Below are 23,230 nucleotides of genomic sequence, written 5' to 3'. Positions count from 1 at the left end.
CTAAACATTTCACCACATGCATTACAGAATGGGAATCATGTGCATTCACTGAAATACCTCTGTGCTGAATGAAGTTTGCAATTAACTTGTTAGAACATTTTTCTTACAAGTCAAATCTACCATTTTTTACTTCTATCCTTAATTTTGCATTTCACATAAGCATTAACTTGAACAGGTCACTTCTTTACAATGATACTCCACAACTTCTAAAAATTACTTGAAAAATAATTTATTTACTTTCAAAAACAGAAACACTAAAAAAGCTAAGCAAGATCCTTTAACCATATTGAAATTAACCTAAAGAATAGTAGAAAATGCCTTGAGTATCCAAGCTTTAGATCCATGAAGGAAACAATTCTTAAAAGATGAGTGTAGCTGAAGGGGGGAGAGGTATTAAATGTGTCATGCTCCTTCTAGGTAAAATTAGAGATGCCGTCACTTTTAATTCATGCAGGAGTGGTACTGCCTCTCCATGGGCATTTGTAAACATGGGAGATGTTTTGGGTTGTCACAAGGCTGGGGGTGGGTGCGTTGACATTTAGTGTTTGAGGGCCAGGGACACTAAATCTTGTGCAATATGCAGAATAGTCCTGCAAAACAAAGAACTGTCCTGCCAGAGAGCCAATAGTGCCTGCACTGAGAAACGCTGTTATACGTCTAATTGAGATAAACTCAAGTCCCACTGCCTGGGGAAAAGACCAAGTTAGTCTTCTTGATGTCAAAATTTAGCACCTTGTTATCAGCCAGATGCACATGAAACCCAGAGACACTGCTCACTTGTCTCCTGAACTTCTCCCTGCTCCGAATCATTTTCCCTCATCTACAAAGTGAGTATCAATATTGGGTCAACTATTTACACTGAAATCCCTTGCACATAGGGTTAAGGAAAACTTTAGAGCCACTGTTGACATATTCCTTTTTTTAGTCCCCATATCTAGTCAGTTACCAACCCTCCAATGTATTCTCTGAAATGATGCTCATGTTTCTTTAAAATGATGCTTGAGATTCTTCCTCTCTCCCCTTCCTCAGTCACGCTGCTTCCACGTAGTCTCTGCACTTAGCCGCTGGACATCTGGATGAGAGAACCAGCCTCCCAAATGGCCCACTCTTGGGCTAATTCCTCTCCTATCCAGTCCACCTCTTCCCTCCAACTGCCACTAAATGTTCCCTGAACATCACTTTCCTCACATTGCTTTTTACTCAACATTCTTCAGTGAGCTTCTACTCCCTATCGCATCACCCCTTCATGGTTACATCAAAACTTATTAAAGGTATTGGTGGTGTCTGTTTCAGCTTTGTATTTTCATTTTCATCTTTGCATTTTCCAAGGTGTCTGACACAAAATAGATGTTGAATGTATATTTAATTACTATGCAATGGAAATTTGGTTCTTAATTTTCAAGACTTATGCCCAAACGCTTATTAAATCTGTTTTGTTTTCTACTTCAGGCCAGGCCCTTATTAATTTCACTCTTCTTGTACTCTTGCAAGATTGCCACAGCAAAGAACAGAACATTCAGTTTGCTAAGTCTCATGATTTAGTACTGTTGCAAAATTTTTCTGCTCAATTAATTAGCTCATAAACTGCATACTAAAGAGCACACTACTGAGCAAATGGGAGCAACACTCCAAGTCCACAATGATTGTTTATTGCTTGCTGAAAACAACTCCACAGCTTGTCTTTACCAAATGACATCAGGATGCATAATGGGTATTTGGGGCTTACAGAATAACTCAATCCTTAATACAAATCATAGAAGGCCTTCCGTGAGGCTAGAGGAGAAGCCTACAAAGTAAATGGAAGTTTCCCATTATAGGCCATGAGTCTTATAACAAACCTTTCAGCTAAGACATATGTGAAAGAAAGAGCAATGGAGCTAGACAGATGGCATAGCAAATTGTACTAATTTATATGTAATGAATCCTTCACTTCTGAATTTGTGTTTGTATCCAGACAATCCCAGAACACTCATTCACTCTCAGTGTCTAAGCAAAGTGCTCAATTAAAGACTGCTTCCCAATCTGTAGAAGTTCAAACAGCCTACAAGGCACAATTTCTTTATATTTATATGCATATATCTGATATGCAAATGTGCTTGAATTATGGCGTTTTGACCAACCAGCTTTACTCTTGAATTTGATATTCAAAGGAGCGTTTCCTGCAAATCCTCAGCATTCTTCAGAAACAGTACCAGCCCGGAGAGCAACCAAGCCTTTAAAAATATTTCCATACTTTATTTCTTTTATTTCTCTTATCTTTTTTAAATAAAGAGAGAAAGCATGTATAATCTCCATTCAGTTACATAGAATTGGAATACCGCTATGTAACAGAAATCATCACACTAATGCACAGGAATTGAAAGTCAAGCAACTCTGGTCTAGGCTAAATTGAATTAAGTCTCGACCTTGTAAACATTTCCATAGGAGGTAGAACACACACTTTTGACTTTCTGTCAAATAAGGGATAGTAAACAATGATTCTGAGATCCTAATAAATTAAAAGTATTTCAGAGACATTAAATAAACTTTTCTCTTTTTTTAGAAACCAAAGAGGAAACAGCATACAGATTTTCAATAACTTAGGAAGTGAAATATTAGATCTTCAGAGTTGAAATGTTTGCATCTTCAAAGCTCCACTGATTCCACGTGACAATGTTTGAAACTATGATTAATAATGAGATCGCATTCTAAACAATTTGTGTGCAAGGCAAACTCTGCAAGTCTCTTCATTCACTCTGGAGTCGTCCACAGCTTTGTACCAGTAACTTGAAAAACAATGTCCTACCACTGCATATTCCATTTTCTTTACTCTGATGGCAGCCTGAGTGAATAATATTTGAGCAGTAGAGATTTTAAAAGTTTCAACCCCCACCCAACATTGTTGATTTAAGTGCCTCCAGCTGCTGTCCCCATGAACACAGTGTTGATGGGTGGCAAAGAGGACACCATTTCTCTACCATTTGCCCCATGGGAGTCCAGGGTTTCTTGAGCTGGATATTGACTGGAAGTTCCATACATACACTGGGACGAGGAGGAAGGAATTGGGTTTTGCAAGCTGGATGCTGTAAGGGAAAATATAATCAGCAATTGAAATTTTACATTTTCTTTTCTCTCCAAGTGCCACTCACTTTAAGCTTCTGTATTTGTTTTTGTGTTTAGAACACACACATCTGTACTAAATTTGGGTGTGTATGGTTTCTTAGAGCAATCCTTATCTTTTCTTCCATTTTCCCCCTTACTATTCTCCCAGAAATTCTTTATTCTACACATTTCACAAAGAAAGCTCAATTTCAAACTTTAATTCAGATAACTTTATCACCAAAATACATCCCCAATCTACCTTCTCTTTCCATCTGCATCTCCACAATTGTAGTCCAAACGACCATCTTCTCTTACCTGGACCAACACAGCAGCCTCCTAACTAGTCTCATGACCCTCACGTTTGCTCCACCCTCTTACCCTGCAGAGAGGAGCCAGGATAATCTTGTTGAAACGCATGTCAAATTGTCACTCTTCTTCTCAAATGCTACAATTTCTCATTACTTTTAGAACAGAATCCAAGCTCCTCATAACACCCTATGTGAATTGGTCTCTGCCTTCTGATTTATTTTACTCCACCCTCTTCATTCACCATGCTCAAAATACACTGGCCTTCTTTCTGCCCACTGAATTTTCCAAACTTGTTCCCATTTCAGAGACCATGCACTTGCTATTTCTTCTGCGTAGAGCTCGACTATCAGACCCTCACATCGGTGCCTCCTTCTTATTACTCAGCTTTCAACTCCAATGTTTCTGCCTTAGGATTCCTTTCCCAACTACCTCACCTAAAGTAGCTCCTCCATTACTATTTGTTGTTTTCCCCTATTTGACTTCAGAGTATCTGAAATTATCTTTTTTTTTAAATTTAATTTAATTTTATTTTTTGTGAGGAAGATCAGCCCTGAGCTAACATCTGTTGCCAATTCTCCTCTTTTTTGCTGAGGAAGACTGGCCCTGGGCTAACATCCGTGCCCATCTTCCTCCACTTTATATGGGACGCTGCCACAGCATGGCCTGACAAGCAGTGCATTGGTGCACGCCCGGGATCTGAACCTGTGAACCCTGGGCTGCCGCAGCAGAGCGCGTGCACTTAACCACTACACCAGCAGGCCGGCCCCTGAAATTATCTTTTTAATGCATTTGTTTATATATTCACTGCCTTAACTCTCCCTACTAGGATGTAAACTTCTTACAAGCAGGAACTCTGTCTTGATCACCACCATAACCTCACACCTAGAATGAAGTTTGGCACATAGTAGGTTCTCAAAAAATTTGACTAACTGGCTCACTAACACTACATTTTTGGCATTTATGGTTGCTGTGTTCTCATTGTTCATTTCTAACTACCGTCTCCTCTGTCACCAAAAACCAGGCTTTATAACTAAGGAAACACATAGCGGGTCCTAACTTCCCTTACACTCCTTACCCTTCACTCTGTCCTCTCTTTCACCCTGACGCCATCTTTGCAATTTACTGGTAAGCCAGCTCTGACAACTAAAGCTTAGAATCCACCCTACAGCCAAGCTATGTTCCATCATAGCTTCCACTATCTCTACAAGTAAACAGAACTAATAGTAACAATAGCAACACAGTACATTTTAGTCTCACGGAAAGGAAACTTCCTGAAGTGGAATTTTCTGCTTCATTAGAGTAACCTAGAAGCAATGACCATCTGCAGATAGCATAAGATGAGCTGCTGGACTCCACTCAGGGAGCATCTGTGATGGTCACAGGAAGAGAAGAAGTGCTTCCTGTTGAATTATTGGAAAAGCACACTGAGTGGGGAGAGATGGAATTTATCTCATTTTCCCTTATGCTCTGGTTGGTATCAATGCCCTTAGCATATGCTAGTCTGAAATCAATTCCATTGGAAGATTCCAACCACCTCATATAAACATTAACACTCTGCTTGATACTTGCGTGGATATATTCTTGCCCTGTGATACCTTACTAGTAATTTTAGAAACAAACAGTTCTAAAATACATTTTTGCCCCTTTTTTCAACTCACTGATTTATTGAATTCCTACTATGTGGCAGACACTTGGCTGGGTGCTGGTGATGTATCTAGTATAAACTGCAGGGTTTTTTTAGGGACAGCAAGCTGGTTGGAAGAAGATGCTAGGGGACTTCATGGCAAACACACTGTTTTGCTCACTTTTACTTAAACTGTATGTTGTAGAACAATAAAGTAGCAACATTTCTACAGAGATGTCTAACCACATTTTATAGACAAAAGAGAAAATGATAGTAACCTCTATCACAAGTCACTATTTTTTTAACTTGGAGTGGTTTTAGGGTACTGATGGAGATTATGGGGTCCAAAGACACCTCTTGGCACTGCCCCTGGGTCCGACAGTGAACAAGAGAGAGTGAGAAAAAGACATCATTACTGTCTTTATAAAACTTATCATCTTTTAGACTGCATTTGACAGGTTATATAAATTTTTTGCATACATAACAGATGCCAGATATTCTTTTTGGAAAGAATAACAGATCTAGCAGTAGGTTGCACAATGACACATATGCTGAGAAATAGCAAGACTGTTACTAACAGATACAAAAATATAACTTCAGATCCAAAATGATAAATCATCTACGGGAACATGGAAGCCCAGTTTACCTCAGCGGTCACCCTCCAAAGTAATACTGCATACCTGAGGTTAACCATTTTTAAAATGTTTTCAAGAACTACTAAAATAATTTACCTACTACAGGAGTTCGACATGCAACGGAGGGTGATGTGTCTGCATAAAATGAGCTGCCCTGCTTTCTACTGCTGTCATCTAAAATGTTAAGTGGATCGTGGAGGTCACTGTAGGGAGGCAATGAGCGAACACTGCTGATGACAGAAACGTGTTGATTCACCATGGATCCAAGCCGATGAGACTCTGGGTAGTTTATGTTGCTCCCATAGTAGCCTATAACAGAAAATGTCGAGAATGTACTGTTAACTTATTACACAGAATTGTCCAAGAAGGAAAAAAAGGGACAAGATAGGGTAGGACCCTAAAGATATCACATTGTAAATATTACATTCACATCTACAGTTACTATAGAGTTGGATTTGTGCTTATATCTGGATATGGTTCACTATGCTGTTTTTGTTTTTTAAAAAATACATATGAGTTATTCTATTACTAATTTTGAGATATAAGCCTACACCTCTCTCATATTTCCCTTATCTAAATTAACAAGATCTGCCTATGAAGAAGAGAAAGCACTTTTGGCCTCTCACAAGATTACACTACTTGTCAAATACCAGTTTTATTTATAGATTCTTGTTTCTGGGAGAAGGACTGGCTTACACTTAGGAGAAAGGCAATCAGTGCAGCCTATACACAGAGCCTATTTTGGTGGCTAAAAAAGTCCACAGATTTTCCCAACTCCCTAACTTCAAGTGTTTTATCAGCTTAACAAGGGGCACTGTTTTCGTCCTAATCGTTAAGATCTGCTGCTAGCTCTCCGGAAGAAACATTATTCACTAATATTTTCAAAGGACAGAACATTCTTCTTTTGGGCTATTAAGGTTGGTCTCATACATATGGTTTGACATATTATTTTTCATCATGTCTGGCATTTAGAAGGCAACTTTAAGAAACTTTATTTTTCATCATGTCTGGCATTTAGAAGGCAACTTTAAGAAAGCCACAAGAATTAGGGATATGTTTGTATGTGGCAGAAATTAGCTCCAAATGTCTAAGAGTCCATGATCTTTAGACGTTTTACATGAGATGACGTGCTATTCAGCATAGGTGGAACTCAATGCCTGATATTGCCTTATTGCCATTTCAAAACCCAGGAAAAAATCTTTAAAACTTTCAATACCATTAGGTGAATTAGGAGGCAATGTTGCTCCTTGGCAGCTGGCAGCCCCTGTGTTGCTCAGGAAATTGAAGCTTCCTGTATTTAAAAACTGCATACTGTGTGAATCTTGGCCGTGTGGGGATGGTCCATAGCTGGAAGGTGGCCGAGAATTATACGGAGACCCTGCACAGCTGCCACTGAAGAAGTCTCTAGAAAGCTGCTGTTCACTCCAGGTCATGCATCGACCATGCTCGGGGCGATGAGGATAGAGTCCTGATGGAGGGTGAGGCTGTGCCCTAAACACAGTCTGATAGTTAGAGTTGGTCCCATAAAAGTCATGGTTGGCTTGAGGGAGAGTAGGATAAATGGGCTCTGGGTATGTTGAGCAGTGTGATGGGGCTGACAGTACTGGACCCACACTTGGGGGTCTTCCTGCCATTGGCCCCTGGTTAATGACACTTCCTCGGTTTGCCATGGCTGGAGAAATGGGTGGTGTCATCAGATGACTAGTGCTCTGGGAAAGCTCCATTTGACCTGGAAAAAAATTATCAGAGTATTCACTAGTGGCATATCAAAATAGATGGGCTCACATCTTTAAAAATTATTTTAAAAGATTTACTAATATACCTTTTTCCAACTTGGTTCATTCCTACCCTCCAAAAATAACAGAACTGGGAACACCAAGAATATAAGTTTAGAAAACACCATCACAACACATGTATATTTCACAATATTAGAGATGTTTGGAGTTAGTGACTATGGAAGAAAGTCTGGGATGGCTTCATGCTTTCACTGATATGAAGACGGTTAGAGCTCAAGCTTGAGAAAGGCAAGGGGGGTCTGCCTTTGTTCACATTCCTCCATAATTAAAAAACAAGCTGAATGTTAAACGGTTTGATTTTTAGGGTAAAAGAAAAAATCAATAATGTCAATGACCATAGCTTCAAAGGAGCCAGTTCAAAATATTGTGCAAATACCATTGATGAGCAATGAGTTAACGAATGCCATGAACTCCCTGGGCCTCCAATTTTCCATTGGTGGAATTAGGTTTCTGAACTATAAGGCCCTTCCGAGTTTAAAATTCTGTGTGTCCAATGAAGTAATATATATAAAAGGATTCAAAAAAAGATGTAAGGTAATACACAGACTTAAAGTATTATCTAGGAGCTAGTTCAAGCCACTAAACATTCAGATTCACATAAAGGGGACCCCAGACCAAAGAGGAAAATTATTGTAAGGGATGTCCTAAAACGGCCAAATCCATTTTTTAATGGAGGAGAAATAAAGTCTCCTCAAAAGCCAAAAATAAATGAGCAGCCCATTTTTTGGACTCTCAAAGCATCTTAAGGATTTATGTACATCTAATCTAATTTTTTCTTCCACTAAATGAAGATAACGATTATTTGTACTTCTGATATAACTAAGAGAGTGTGTCAAAGTGTGATACCTATGTTAATAATAGTATTGATAAAAATGTGAATGACAAATGCTGAAAAATCACAAGAATATTATAAAGCTTTATGATAAGTCGGTTAAGATAAGCCTTTTTTATTCTTGGAATGCCTGGAGGTTACCAGTTTTAAAAAAACAAATAAATAAGCTCCTGTGAGATGTACTGAAGCCAAAGTGGCTTTCTTGGTTGTTTCACAGCGTACCTGTGAGTGGCAGGTTGTCCGTATTCCCAGCAGGGAATGGGTGCAGAGCAGAGGGTAAGCCTCCAGGTTGACTGGATGACAGAGGAAGATAGGTTGTTTCCACATGGCTTTCATTCTTCACAGTGTCACTGGAAACAGTGCTCCCTTTATTACGGTTGGCCAGAAAACATGAACTCGGAGAAGCAGTGAAAGTAGCTTTACTTGCATCTGGAAAGATTTTTTTTAGTGGGAAAGTTAACATCTTCCCCATATTCCTAGTAGATAAGCCCAAGTAAAAGAAACTGGAAATGTTTTAGAGTTGTATCATAAATCTGGAAATGCCTGATAAGCGTTTTCCATGGGAAACAAGGCTGGCAGGTCTTTGGTCTTGGCAGTGGTACTGGTTTTTGTGAACTGAATATTGGTGGGTATGGGTGTGTTCTGAAGGGCACTAAATAATCCATCCTGGAGTGAACAGTCTTCAAAATGCAAGTCATCACATCCCAAATAGATCATCAAATGTAAGTCATCACATTCCTTCCTTCTCTAAACTCCCATAGAACTTATTTCTACACCATTTATAACTTGGTATATGACAAATGTTGTCTTGAATTATAGTTTTTTGCATTATAGTCACCTCTCCAATTTTATCTAAATTTTCAGAACACAGATTTGTATCCTTCAGAGTTTCCAATAAAGTAGTTTGACTATTCAGTGTATAAATGGAGGAAAGTAAAAATAGTACTCCAATAGTATTAGTGTACTGTGTTAGTGACATGTTTGGGGAAAAACTCTGAGACTGTTATAAACCCACTTACCATGTGTGCCTATAAATTCTTAAACTCAGGTTTAAACAAAGCAATACACAAAACAAGATATATATTTTAAATTACCTGAATTCTTCATATACTTGTCCAATAAATTCTGTAACTCCTGCTCTTTGTCATTATTAAACTGGGTCTCCATGGCCAGGAGAATGTATTCATCAAGAAGCATTCGGATCAAATGGAAAGAACCTTGTTTATGGACGGGGAATGGGGAGAGGGCATTGTGAGATGAAATAAGGGAGAGAAAAAGAAGGAAAGAGAAAGAGACAGAAGTCAAGTTATCTTTGTGACCATCTCGCAACACTTTACAAGGAGCAACTGAAATAAACAAATACTTGTTGGACTTTAAATGACCTGCTAAGACCAACATGCTTAACTTGGGTCTCTAATCTTTCTGCGTCCCACAGGCCCAGCTCACTGTGTGTACTGTCCTGCCAGCTCTTTGGCCACTAATTACATCAAAGGAAAATACGGATGAAAGTGAGACATGCTTTATGCTTTAAGAGGGCACACACCGGAGTGTGATAAGCTTTAACCTGGGGAGAATGAGCTCTACTCTGCTCTATTTCTGTTTACTTTGTACTAAATAATTAGACAATGGCCAACATATAGTCCGAAAAAAGTATAGGGTTAGAAGATGTCTTTCTAACCTGAAACAAAATACTCTTTGATTTGAAAAAAGCAAAACAGTAATTTTCATGTTGAGGACATCCTGGAAAATCTTTAATGTCTTTTAACTATTCAACATTTTCCCGCACAAGTCTTTTTTTCACAATAAAGTCAGGCTTCAATGTTGTGTATTTCAAGAAATCTTAAATATGAGCAAGATACCTCAAATAATATACTTAATACATTTTGTTCAGTCCTCAATAAAGGCTCACTGATTTTATCTAATTCCATTGAAAATTACATAAAAACAATTTAGTTCATTGTAACCTATTTTATAATGTCAAGATTTCTCAAAATGCAACTACTAAATGCAGAAGTACTGTCCATGAAATAGCATTATAACTACAAACTGAGAATCCCAGAAATTTTAGGAAAAAGAAGGTATTCAGTTTGTGAAAAAGCTACTGACTCAATTTTTTTCACAAGTCAGACAGATTAGCAAAGATGGTTCAGACACATATAAGAGCATGTCTTTTGCTCTTTGATTCTTGGAGTGTAGCTATGTGGGTTCCCTGAAAAGATGAAAAAATTTTCCATATTGCAATGAGTAGCCTTTGGAAAATAATGTATTAATTATTGTTTATTTTCTTGTTTAACAAAGAAAATTTATCCAAGCATGATGGAATGTAATGATAATAGCTGCTATTCATTAAGTGTTTACCAGGTGCTAGGCAATATATTTTATATATATCATCTCACTAAAGGCCTACACAACCCAATGAAAGGAATATTCTCTCCCTTCTATGAAGAGCATTTAGCTTGGCTAAAGCCCACAGCCAGAGAAAAGTAGTGTTAAGATTTAACTCTGCATGTGATCTAACTCCAAAACCCCAGGCTCATAACTACCATTCTCTACTGGCTCAATATTCAGATATGGTTTGAGAAGTGACGGGGCCACATGTTTAAAAACTGATAGGAAATGTGACTGGGGAATGAATGATGTAATTCATTTAAGAAGAGTTTATAAAGCACTTAGGATACCAAAACTGGATGCATTGTTCAAGGTGAGATTATGCATTACTCGAGCACCGAAAAAGCTCCACTTCAGCAGAAAGTCTTGAGCCCTCTTCTTTAACGATCTTCCACTTTGTTTGCTGGTCTAAAAGTAAAGGAACGGAATGAAACTATCAAATCTGTCATCTCATTACTACATGCATCCTACATAAAATCAAAAGATAGATAAACTGTTCGACAAACAGACAGATGGCTGGCACGCCATTTATTTCATCAAATAAAGTGATCTGTCCATGGATTTTCATTTTAGTCTGTCTTTGCTGTCATTGTTAAGGTTAGTAGATCTTTATTCTGTATGGTTTTGTTACCCAATAGAATTGGACAACAAAATGAAATAATTCACAAAATATTTTATCTGGTAATTTTTCTTTGACAGAACTTTAAAAAGAACAGAAGGTGAAGTGTGAAGGAAGGGTTATATATTTCTGTGAATGATTAACTCCGACTCCCCTGGTCTTGAATGATAATCTGTTTTCCTTCCAGGAGAAAAAAAAGTCCCTACACTAGAACTAGTTTCCTTGATATGGCATGGCTAACACCAACTAGTGATGGATATATTTGTTCTTATTGCCTCGTTTCATGATGGATGACTTCAAGGTTAACTGAAAGAGTTGAAGAAACCACATAGAAACCATAAAATACTGAGCTCCTGGAATTCAAAAATTTGAATAGTTAAAACCATATTTTCTGTCAGCATTTATGATAACTTGATTTTTAGAAAAGGACCAGAATCTTTCCAGTTTTCAAGTTTATCTTTCCTGGTTACTCAGCTGTAACTTTACTGACTGATAGGGAAGATATCGTGTCTAGTAGTCCTTCATCAAGAAAAGATAAACAGAGTTGAATACATGCTCAACACTCTCAAATCTGACATAGTCCTAGTTTTGATATTTGGGCTGCCTTCTTTGTACTGCTTCAAAAACTTTTCAAAGCATTTTTATACACGCCTGTCACACCCCTCACCACCACCACGATTCAAGAAATTACAGCCAGTTTAGCATTTATTTATTTCTTGAATCTGTCATTGAAAAGTACCTTAATAACTCTCTGCTCTACCACAGTATCCAACCATTCAATAAAAGCCTCCACGGTGGCATTCTTCTTAAGCAGATCTTTCAGTTCTTGGAACACTGTGATAGAGTCATCTACCATGTAAAAGAGAAAAAAAAAAGAAAGCAGAATATTTCACTCTACTTTGAACCCAAGAGAAAATCTAAAACTAGAAATTATTAATAATTTTATAGCATAAAAGGGAAAGACAGGTAGACTGTTAAATGTGTTAAAGGAATTAATTTCATATCCTGGGAACAGTAACAAAAAACCTTTAGTACTTTACTCTTCAAAATTTTAATCATAAGAACATGTATCTTGGTACATATTGAAATACAGGTTTATATCCTATAGAAATATAGATATACTAGGGAAGAGTAGGTTGCTGATATAGTTGATTATTCATTTTGAATCCAATGCTTTCATGAAATGCAACAGATTAGCTGAAAGCTAATGAATGAACTGAACTAAACTTGTTGATTTCCTGCTTTCTGAAATATTCTTTATCTTTAGCAAAAATTAAATTCTGCACTGCAGAATTGAGTCACTTACATGAATAATCTTTTATCATGTAAAATTTAAAGGGGCAGTATAGAACTACCATTTTACTAAAGAGTTTGAGATTTACAGAATTTCAAAGGGTAATATAATTTTATGTTAGGAAATAGGAAGCAGGGCTGAGGTTGGACTGTCCCCCAAGAGCAGTCCATCATTTGTGCTATGGCTTATAGGTGGCCGCATTTTCTTTTTTGTCTTTTGGGAGAGAAAGTGAGGGAGAAATACTGGGTTGTTATCCCTTGGAAATCGAGCCTGGTTGGCTAGTCACAGATATTGGCTTGGTAAGTTCTGTCAGATGGTCCAAATCTAAGCGGGGGGTCTCTGCTTTGAAAAGCAGTAGTGAGTTGAGACATCATTTTGATATGCATCATACACCATATGATGCCAAGAGTGTAAAGCATATGGAAATTTATATGCATGTAATGTAAAATTGAAAGAAAACACAAAATTCCAAATAATTTTGATTATTTCCATGTTATTTCTATTTTAGTTATTTCTAGGCAATGAGTTTATGGATGGCTTTTATTTCCCTCTTAATATTTTCTATATTTTCTAGGTTTTCCACAATTAGTAAGTACAACTGTTTTTAAGTATAGAACAAATTTTTTTTTATTAAAAATGTTTCTATAATCCAGGGGTTCTCAAATAGATATGATTTTGTAGTTCAAGGGGACATTTGGGATGTCTGGAGACCTGTTGGAAGGAGGCTGCTACTGGAATCTAGTGGGTAGAGGCCAGGGATGCTACTAAGTATCCTACAATGCACAGGACAGCCTCTCCCCCTTTCAAAGAGTTATCCAGCCCAAAATGTCAATAGCGCCAAGGTTAGGAAACCCTGCTCTAAACAAAGAGAGAAGACTCACGTTCTGTGTAGATATCAGATTCAGCGTCTGTGCTGCCCGAAATGGTGAGAAGGGCCTGAGATCCAATACTATTCAAGTCAACCTTTTCAATATCAGACACCATGGAATTCACTACATGCTGGTCAAAGAGAGCCGGTCTGGCAATCTACATAAAGAAAGTAAAAGAGACACTAAACTCTATCATTGATGGTCTATCTAAAGGAAAGTTTTAGCTTCTAGAGAAATAGTTCCTTGAGGGGAAAGTATGATAAATAACTGTTTTCTTATTTTAAAGCAATAGCTAAGACTCATGATCATTTCTGTTAAAGGTTTGCAAACTACATTTAGACTTAGAAAATTACTTTTTTTTTACCCACAGTCATAAAAAAAGGATTTTACATTATTACATTTCTTATCTGAAACTATCCCCAGCTAAGTCCTTTAAAATTTAGGGGGCTAGAGACCTTCATAAAGCAAGCAATCATTTGAGGGGAAGGGAAGTAGATTTTAACAATATACAAACATGTATTCCTAATTTAAAAATTACTTTTTTTCTCCCTATGTAAGAGAACCAAATGGGTAGGTAGTTTAAAACGTGTTGGGTTTGTGGGTTTCACAATATCAAATATCACATAGGCCCGTTTTTCACAACCTTAATTTTTATTAATTGGATTCATGCTATAAGAGTTTTCCATTTTACATTGCATTTAGGTTTTTTTTTTTTACTTTTTATTTTGAAAAAATTTTAAATTTACAACAAAATTGCAAAGATAGTGTGAAGTATTTCCATATACTCTCTATCCAGCTTCTCCTAATGTTATCATCTTACATAAGCATTACATTTTACCAAAATCAGGAAACTAACGTTAGTACAGTACTAATAATTAAACTACAGACATAATTCAAATTTCATCAGTTTTTCCACTAATATGCTTCTTCTGTTCTAGCATTCACTCTAGGATCTCACATTCCATTTAATTGTTGTCTACTTAGTCTCCAGTCTCTAAAAGTTCCTCAGTCTTTGCTATCAGATGATTCATTTTCCATCTGTTGGCTCAGATACGCTCGGCTTACCAACATACCTGAGCAAGGTGTAAGAAAGATGTTTGTCGTTTCAGAGAAGACACAAATCTTCGCACAATAGGTATTTTCTTGTCAGTTAGAGCTTCTGGCAAGTTTTCCAAGGATGAAACAACCCACTGTTCCCAATTTTTAGCAAAATTTCTTATGTCGGCTAGTAAGCTACAAGAAAAACCAGCAACAACAACTAAGATTAAATGCTAAGTTGTTCAAAATGTATTAAATAAATGTAGTTTAGTGGAGGTATACTATCATTCTATGATTCCAAGAACATGACTTTGAAGTCAGATAGACTCAGCCTAGGTCTGCCGTTTATCATCTTGATCAAAATATTCAATCTCTTCAAGCTCTAGTTACCTCATCTGTTAAGTGGGAATAAGAATAGTATCTGTGTCACAGGATTATTATGAGGACTATATGACATAATTCTTGGAAAGTGCTCAGGTTAAAGCCTGACATGCAGAGAGTGCTCAATAAATAATACTTTATTATTAATATTAAACTAGTAATTCAATCATTTTCTATAAAATATTTCTGGAAAAATGTAAGTGTGCACCTGATTTTGCATATCTTGGCTTCTTGCGAGATTTCGCATTGGGACCATAACATCATTTCAGGCATTTAATATTAGTTTCTAGTAACATAGTCTTATAATCCAAATATAACTGTGTGATAAATTATCAGAGGTTTACTAATTATAGGGCTCTATTTAGAAAATTACAAATGTTGGTTGTGCATATATTATGAAAGCATAGAAAAATTTAAAAATCAGTCAACAATATACATATTATATCTCAAACACAGACCTAAGTATAATTGGAATGGTGCACACGTTGGGGACAGTGATGTGGCACAGGAAAAAGAATAGACAGAGTTTGGAGTTAAACAGACCTCACTTAAAATCTAGGCTCTGCTTCTGACTAATTAGCTGACTCTGGGCAGATAAATTAACTTCTCTCTGCTCCCAGGTTCCTCATGTGTGAATTTGGGATCCCAATAGCTAGTTTGGAATAGTCTGACAAGCTGTGTTTAAAAAAATCCAGCTGTTCAATGATAAGGAATTAGTTAAAGTACAGTATTTTTCAGATGCTGGAAATCTATGCTAGCATTTAAAAAGATAATGTTGATTTATAATTGTTGACATGGAAAGACTTTCCGAGTATACTGCCATAGTATGTATACTCTAGTTCCATTTTTGAAATGTGTATATTTATAGATATTCCTACAAAAAGTCTGTGAGAAAATAACCTAAGACATTAAGAATGTGGTGAGATTCTGCGTGCTTTTGTAAATGCACTTATGCATGTTTTTCATTTTCTATAATGAACATGAACTACTTGTATACTTAAGAGATAAGTACATAAATAGTCACTTTCAGGCTGGTTGTAGGAATTAAGTGAAATAATTTCCATAAAGGCTCAAAGCCAACATTGAGTTTAATAAAGGTCAGCTATTATTACTATTAGTCACATGGTTGGATGCCTGCCACTAAGTAAGCACAACCATTCTGCTGGGACATAAAAATGTGAAGTGTACCTAATTCAGAGCATGGATTAGATGCTTCAAGACTACATATGGATAATTAAAGAAAATATTGACCAGGCCAATACCAATATTATATAAATAAATACAACAACCTAGAGGAAAAAGTAAATCAAAAATAAAATTTGTTTTATCAATCACCGTGCATTTATTGAGCACCAATAAATGCTCAATAAATGAGCACCCTATGTCCACCCTACATGTCTTTGTGCCCCAAGTCCACCCTACATGTCTTTGTGCCCTAAGATACTAAAATAAATTTCATTATTTCATTAGACTTTGTTTTAGAAAAAAAAAATCTACGGGCCGGCCCTGTGGCTTGGTGGTTAAGTGCGCGCGCTGCGATGCTGGTGGCCCGGGTTCGGATCCCGGGTGCGCATCGAGGCACCACTTCTCCGTTCATCCTGAGGCCGAGTCCCGCATACAGCAACTAGAAGGATGTGCAGCTACAACATACAACTATCCACTGGGGCTTTGGGGGGAAAAATAAAATAAATAAAATCTTTAAAAAAAAAAAAATCTAGCTTTTTTCCCCCAAGTTTCTATTGTTCTCCCATCAGAAAAGGCTTTGTGAAAAACCTTCAGGAATCATTTCAACTTGAGACCTTATTCCTTTGTTAAAAGAAAGTAGTAATCCCATTATGCTACTTTCTGATTTTGCAATTAAGACCAACGTTAATAATAAAGATAAAATAATTTTCCTTATAGTTTTTATTATTGTGATTATTTTCTATCAATTATCCCCATTTATCTTCCTTTAGCCAGTTTCCATTGAAGAACTTTCTCAGTATCTTGAAGGTCAACCACACTAAAATATTTATTTTTCACTTTGGCAGCTCTCAAATTAAAGGGATTTCAGGATTTTTCCATCAATTTTGTTCACTGAGGTTTGAATATAAGGATTGAGGCACATCTTTTCCAGCTAATACAAAGGGATAGGAGCAGGAAAATATCTTGGTAAATGAATGAATTTCTACTTACTGTTTTCCTTTAATATAATGTATGAGGTTAAACCCTCTACTAAGAGACAATCATATTTTATGGACTGAACCTACCTTTCAGGCATTTCTTGCATCGTTGCAGGAATGAGCACATCTGTAAGAACCTTAATCACAGCAAAAGAGAGTTAACATAAACCCTTACTTAGTATTTCTATAGAAAGACACATTATTTATCAATTACTTTTTATTCCTAGCTTTCTAGAGAATAACATGTTAACTCATTTCTTAAAGTTATACTTATCTCTAAAATGAATGTATGTGTGAGTTGTGTGTGTGTAAAAGACAATGGGAGAGGGAGATCTAGGAACATGTAATACTAAGCATGGTGACATTAATGTAAGCAGGTGACACCAATGTACTGGATACAGAGAGTTAATGATCAGAACAGAAAGAATATTGAAAAGAGAGGGCTAGACTGAGCTCTAAACATGGGTGAGATGGGTAGGACCTTAATGAGAACCAGTAGAAAGATGAAATTAGATGGTGCTGACTGATCCCAGCTCAGGAAAAACTATGATAAATGAAGGAGATGAGGAGCAGATAGGAGAGGAGCAGTGCTGATCCACTAGGATGGCTAATAAACTGAGTGGGCCAACCTGGGGAAGAGGACCCAGGGGTCTAGAGGAGAAGATATTTCAAACTGTGGGTAGACAGTAATCTACAAAGGCCTGTGGAGCCTACCAGCAAAGCACACGTGTATTCCGTGTGTATGAGACTATTGTACACGCCCAGTGTGTTAGTTACCAATGAACTGGCCTTGGGACTCATGTACTATTTTATGGACTAAAAGTTGACCACTCTAGAGATGGGATGAAGATCTTGCAGAAGCTCATTTTACACTGCTCTATTTACAGTGCTCACTGTGCCTCCCTGGGTCTACCATGAGAAGAAAAAACTTGACTTATTTGAAGGTACTTAAAGTCAGGATTTTTTTGTTGGACTCAAAGAAATAGACCATTTGCAGAAAAAAAAAGTATGCTTTAAGGATATTTCTTGGAGGTGCTGAGTGACAGTCCAAACAGCTTTACTCTGACGGTGGTAGATGTGTGTGCCGAGGTCTTTTCTTATACCCACTCCTGGAGCCACTTTCTTCCCTGAGCCTTAAACATTGCAGACCATCAGTTAGTGCAAAGTAGCCTTTTCTCTCTCAATAATGCTATTTTTATTCAACCTAGAATCATGAGACAATCCTCGCTCTCCTTTGCCCTTCTTCAACTTTAACTTGAACTAAAGGTAAAGAATATTCTGCACTTCCTCCTCCATTCTCTTATCCTGTGACGAGGGAGAACTGAACAGAGGATGAAAATATGGGCACCCCGCATGCTGGTTCAAGCCTACCTACCAGTTCTTAGTGTGCAAAGTTGCTTCTGGACTGAGCCTATCTAGCTGCTGCTTCACTCCTCTGCACAAGTAAGAACCTAATCACAGTAACCAACGTAGAAGGATTTACTTCCTAAACTCTTAACAGGGCTCTAGCTTGGGTTTTCTTGCTAATTCAGATTATGTTTTAAAAGGAAAGCTTTTGTTTCTCCTTATCACAATTTAACGGGTAAATGTAGACGAACTCACTTTAAAATACCCAGCTTGCAATACAGTTTTCTCCCTCAGCTTGGACCTTGTCGCTCCTCTAACTAGGGAACAGAATGTCAGGGAATTTGCTTCTCTCCCTTCCCAGCTAAATGGTTGGCTAGAAGGCTAACCAGCTCTTCTTTGTTCAGGATTTCTTCATGGTCCTTCTGTAGACCCTTGAGGACCCTTACTTGGTTCGAGAACAGAATTAACATTAATGCATTAAAGCTAGAGATTTCCAATATTTGCAAATTATTAATCCTGTAAGAGTGTTTAATTCTGCTTTTCCCCAAACGCTGATACTGTGAAAAAGCCACTACGTTACTTACTCTGAAAACACCTTAAAAACAGTCAACAAAAATTAACTGTTTTCACATATTAGTACGTCACATTAGAATCATTCTTAGCTGTAAACAGAAATTGATTCTGTTTTACTTAACGTAAATTTACATTAAAAGACATACATTATTAAACTGTTTGCTTTCTCATAAAAAAATTAGTAGTGTATCTCCAGCAGAAATAACAAATTTATCAAAAATACACTGCAAAAATTTAGATAGAATGCTCCTAAAGAAATATATGGTTCATGCTTAAGACATCCCAAAGAGCTTACCTTATAAAGAATTGAGTCACAAACACAGAAAATGTCAATGATAACAGGATTTTCAAGCAGAGGAAGAAGATGATCAGGCATTCCTTGCCAAAAGTGTAATAAGAAATGCTGGATCTAGTTGCAGAGCAAAGAGTATGTACATTAAGACTTTTCCTTAACGAGAACTCATATAAAGAACAGGACAAGAAAACATATATAATATGGTCAGCAAAGCATTCTTTGTCATCCTTACCTCTTCAAAGTTTCCGTTAATTGCATTGTCCAGGATACACTGGCAGTGAGTTTTGTACATCATTATGAGGGTATCAACCTATTTCAAGGAAGAAAAAGCTTAACCAACGCATCCTTTCGACACTGCCTTCATTTGTTCATTCATTCAACACACATTTTTAAAGCTCCTGTTATGTACAAGGGGTTGTGCTCAATGCTGAAGAATAAAAAATAAAGGCACAATTCTCGTTTCAAGGAGCTTACTGCCTTGGGAAGGAAGAAAGGCAAGCAAATAAACAATTACAGTATAATATAATAAGAACAATGAAAAAGGTGACTGCACAGGGAGCTATGGGCCAAAGCTATATAATTTTCTGCCCAATAAGAAAATCACCTTTGATTAGAGGAATAAATGTAAAATGGTAGAACATATCAACTTTTCACACAGCTTTATTGAGTGAGTGCTTGGGCAGTGTGGCATAGTGGTTTTCAGTTTTGGTTCTGGAGTCAAACAAAACCCAGCACCCAGCTCCACTGTGCTGCTTTGCGCGGGTTGCTTTGTCTCTGAGCCCCAGGCTTTTTATCTCTAAGTAGGGTAGTAATAACACATTATGCATATAGTGTTAAGAAGATTAAATAAAATAAAATGTGACGCATGTAGAACAGTGTCTGGGACACAGTAAGACCTTACTAATTATCACCTAAAATTAGTAATAATATCAAATGACTCATTTACCCCAAAAAGATTTGAACATTGAATACCTATTATGAAAAATCTCTATTTCCATGTTATCAGAGATGTTTGGATTGCATAGTTAAAAAATTTTAAATATATTCTAAAATTTGCAATGGATTAGAACTAGATAATATTCTAGCAAATTAACAATATTCAAATTCAAAACTTCTCAGTTCACAAGCTAGAAATGTCCCTACCTGTTACTAGTCGTGTGGTCTATGTGAATAGGAGCGTGGCTTACAGGTTAAAGGTGTGAGCTTTGCCCTCAAACTACCTGGATTCGAATGCCAGCTCTAATTCCGCTTACTAGCTATGAGATGCTGGGCAAGTTACTTAACATTTGTGTGTTTTAATTTCCTCATCTGTAAAATGGAGATGATAATAACAGTAAATATCTAATAGGGGTGTTATGAGGACTAAGTGAATTAACACTTGTAAAGTGGTTGGAGTAATCCATAATACATGTTAAGAAATTGACTGGTGTTGGCTATTTTTACCCCAATAGTATCTAAGGTGGTGATGGTGATGGGGGCATTCTACCCTAACCTTTTGCTCTCCAACCTGTATCCCTGCAGCCCTGTGACAGCACACATCTTTGTGGCTTAGCTCAAAGCTCTATAATGATAACACACAAATTACCAATCTACCTCCAAGGAGGTGCTGACTATAGGACATATCTAGCAGGATATGTCACCATTAACGTAATTTAGACGTGCTGTATACTTTAAGCAACGATATTATATTTTTAGATGGGTTGCCAAGACATTTTTTTTTCTTTCTTTCTTTCTTTTTTTTTTTTTTTTGTGAGGAAGATCAGCTCTGAGCTAACATCCATGCCAATCCTCCTCTTTTTACTGAGGAAGACTGCCCCTGAGCTAACATCTATTGCCAATCCTCCTCCTTTTTTTTTCCTTTTTCTTCCCAAAGCCCCAGCAGATAGTTGTACGTAATAGTTCCACATCCTTCTAGTTGCTGTATGTGGGACGCGGCCTCAGCATGGCAGGACAAGTGGTGCGTCGGTGCATGCCCAGGATCCGAATCCGGGCTGCCAGTAGCAGAGCGTGCACTTAACCACTAAGCCACGGGGCCAGCCCCCGCCAAGACATATTTTTTAAATGAAGATAAGGACATCATGAAAGATAGAAAGGAATCCATAACCGTCACCAAAAATCAACCCTTTGAGCCCTGAAACCTACTAAAGTACAAGTAAGCTTTTATCTTCACAAGTATTTCCATTTATTTGTGTCAAAATTTATACACAAAGTACCAAAGATTTTTAATCTTCCATTGGTACTTCATTTGTTTAATATTTGCATAGTCTTAGGACAATATATTTTCATTGTAGTACACTTTGCATTCTTTATAAACACAAGTTTTCTCAATTTTCTGAGAAAAGACATCACATTATAAAGGGCGGGAGCAGAGGCAAGGCTTATTTCCAGGAAAGTCAGTGAGTATGTGGTGGGAAGTGACATCTGGTGACACACTATGATGAGGCAGAAAGCAGGCCCCTCAGCGTCAGCCAACACCCCTCACTGGGGTCAACTTCTCACTGAGCAGTCTCCATCTTTTCTACCTCAAGAAAGCAGATGCTTATAGTGCTTAGCTTCAGCCCCACCCCTCTTTCTAGAAACTGATAAATTACCTGGGGAACTTAGCTACTGGCTAAGAAGGTGAAAGGCAGGGCCCAGCTGTCCTCAAGGGACAAAGAGGAACGTTAGTCCTGGTGCTCACAATGGGAACCACTAGAATAATCTTAGAAACCTGGAGTTGTTTAAGTATCTTGATTCCTGAATGAGAAATGACTTACAGACCAGTTTTTCAAGTTCACAGGTAAGGAATTCCTTGGAGGCTAGCAGAGAAACTGAAATAAACTATTGGAACATGTTCCTCACCTCTCTTTTTTTCTTCGTTGCCCTCTACATCTCCCCTTCTCTCACCATGTACATTTACACAGTAAACATTTTCATGATATGTTTGCATACAAGCAATCCTCTCCACAAAGGTGATCCAACAATACCCTCCCCAGAAGAACTGTGTTCCTGAAGTCTCACTGATTTCTACGGGTTTCCCCACAAACTGCCCCACATTTTAACATTTACTAGAAGTGCTTCAAATTTGAAGTCATAATATCAGACATTACATTTATAAGGTAAAAAAAAATGATGTGATAACCTTGAGAAATGTGATGCAAGAGGAGAATAGTAGGAAGTGGACATACTTCAGGAGACTTGCTTGGAATTGGCATCAGAGAATTATCTTCAATACTCTGCCTATTCTTAACTGGGAGAGTATGTCTGCCATCAGAATGAACCCCAGAAGTTACTGTGCATATCTACTTTTCTATCAATAGACCTATTTATCAATGTGTTATTTTTATGTCCAGTTTTTTGTTTGTTTGTTTTAAATTAATTAATTCATTTATTTTTTGTGTGAGGAAGATCGGCCCTGAGCTAACATCTGCCAATCCTCCTCTTTTTCCTGAGGAAGACTGGCCCTGGGCTAACATCCATGCCCATCTTCCTTTACTTTATATGGGACGCCACCACAGCATGGCTTGACAAGCGGTGCGTCTGTGCGCGCCTGGGATCCGAACCGGCGAACCCCAGGCCGCCGCAGCGGACCGCGTGCACTTAACCTCTTGTGCCACCAGGCCGGCCCCTATGTCCAGTTTACAGAAAGTCCATTACTAGAGTAATACAGCTGAACATTAGTCAATCATATTCCTCTATCTTTGCATCTCAAAAATATGAACTGACAATACACCATGAAAGGTGTTTTCTTCAAATGCTAATGAAAAACGACCTTTAGTTGAAAGAGGAATGTAGAAATCATTATGCCCTGATTTAATAATGGATCCTGCTATTAGCCAGCCAGTAGGTACCCAGCAAACGACTCTAGAAGTTCAGAAATAGAGGAGGATTTAGCCCTAGACTTTATTACATAAGCATTGAAGAGTCATACTGAGAATTATTCATAAACTGAATTCTATGAAAATTTTGTCTCCTTAACTTTAAAAAAAAATTGCAAATGTAAGAGAG

General features: G+C 37.5%; 1 protein-coding gene across 2 annotated transcripts in view; it reads right to left on the bottom strand.

Annotated features, from left to right (window-relative positions):
- Positions 1-2,101: 2,101 nt before the first annotated feature.
- Positions 2,102-23,230, bottom strand: part of RFX6 (regulatory factor X6) — a 58,456-nt gene continuing 37,327 nt past the window's right edge. For both annotated transcript variants that reach the window (XM_004422254.2, XM_087444030.1), the window contains 12 exons: positions 19,476-19,553; positions 19,244-19,357; positions 17,116-17,165; positions 14,521-14,680; positions 13,460-13,604; positions 12,024-12,133; positions 10,956-11,073; positions 9,372-9,494; positions 8,500-8,706; positions 6,866-7,378; positions 5,746-5,958; positions 2,102-3,062 (listed from right to left, as the gene is read on the bottom strand). In XM_004422254.2, the coding sequence (XP_004422311.1) occupies positions 2,887-3,062; positions 5,746-5,958; positions 6,866-7,378; positions 8,500-8,706; positions 9,372-9,494; positions 10,956-11,073; positions 12,024-12,133; positions 13,460-13,604; positions 14,521-14,680; positions 17,116-17,165; positions 19,244-19,357; positions 19,476-19,553 (2,007 nt within the window). In that variant the 3' untranslated portion in view covers positions 2,102-2,886. The remainder of the gene's footprint in view (positions 3,063-5,745; positions 5,959-6,865; positions 7,379-8,499; positions 8,707-9,371; positions 9,495-10,955; positions 11,074-12,023; positions 12,134-13,459; positions 13,605-14,520; positions 14,681-17,115; positions 17,166-19,243; positions 19,358-19,475; positions 19,554-23,230) is intronic.

The sequence above is a fragment of the Ceratotherium simum genome, chromosome 19 (genome assembly GCF_057802395.1).
Source record: "Ceratotherium simum simum isolate JZ-2026a chromosome 19, ASM5780239v1, whole genome shotgun sequence".
NCBI lineage: Eukaryota > Metazoa > Chordata > Mammalia > Perissodactyla > Rhinocerotidae > Ceratotherium > Ceratotherium simum.
The sequence above is the reverse complement of the archived record's forward strand: the minus strand, read 5'-3'. Positions and strand labels throughout refer to the sequence as shown.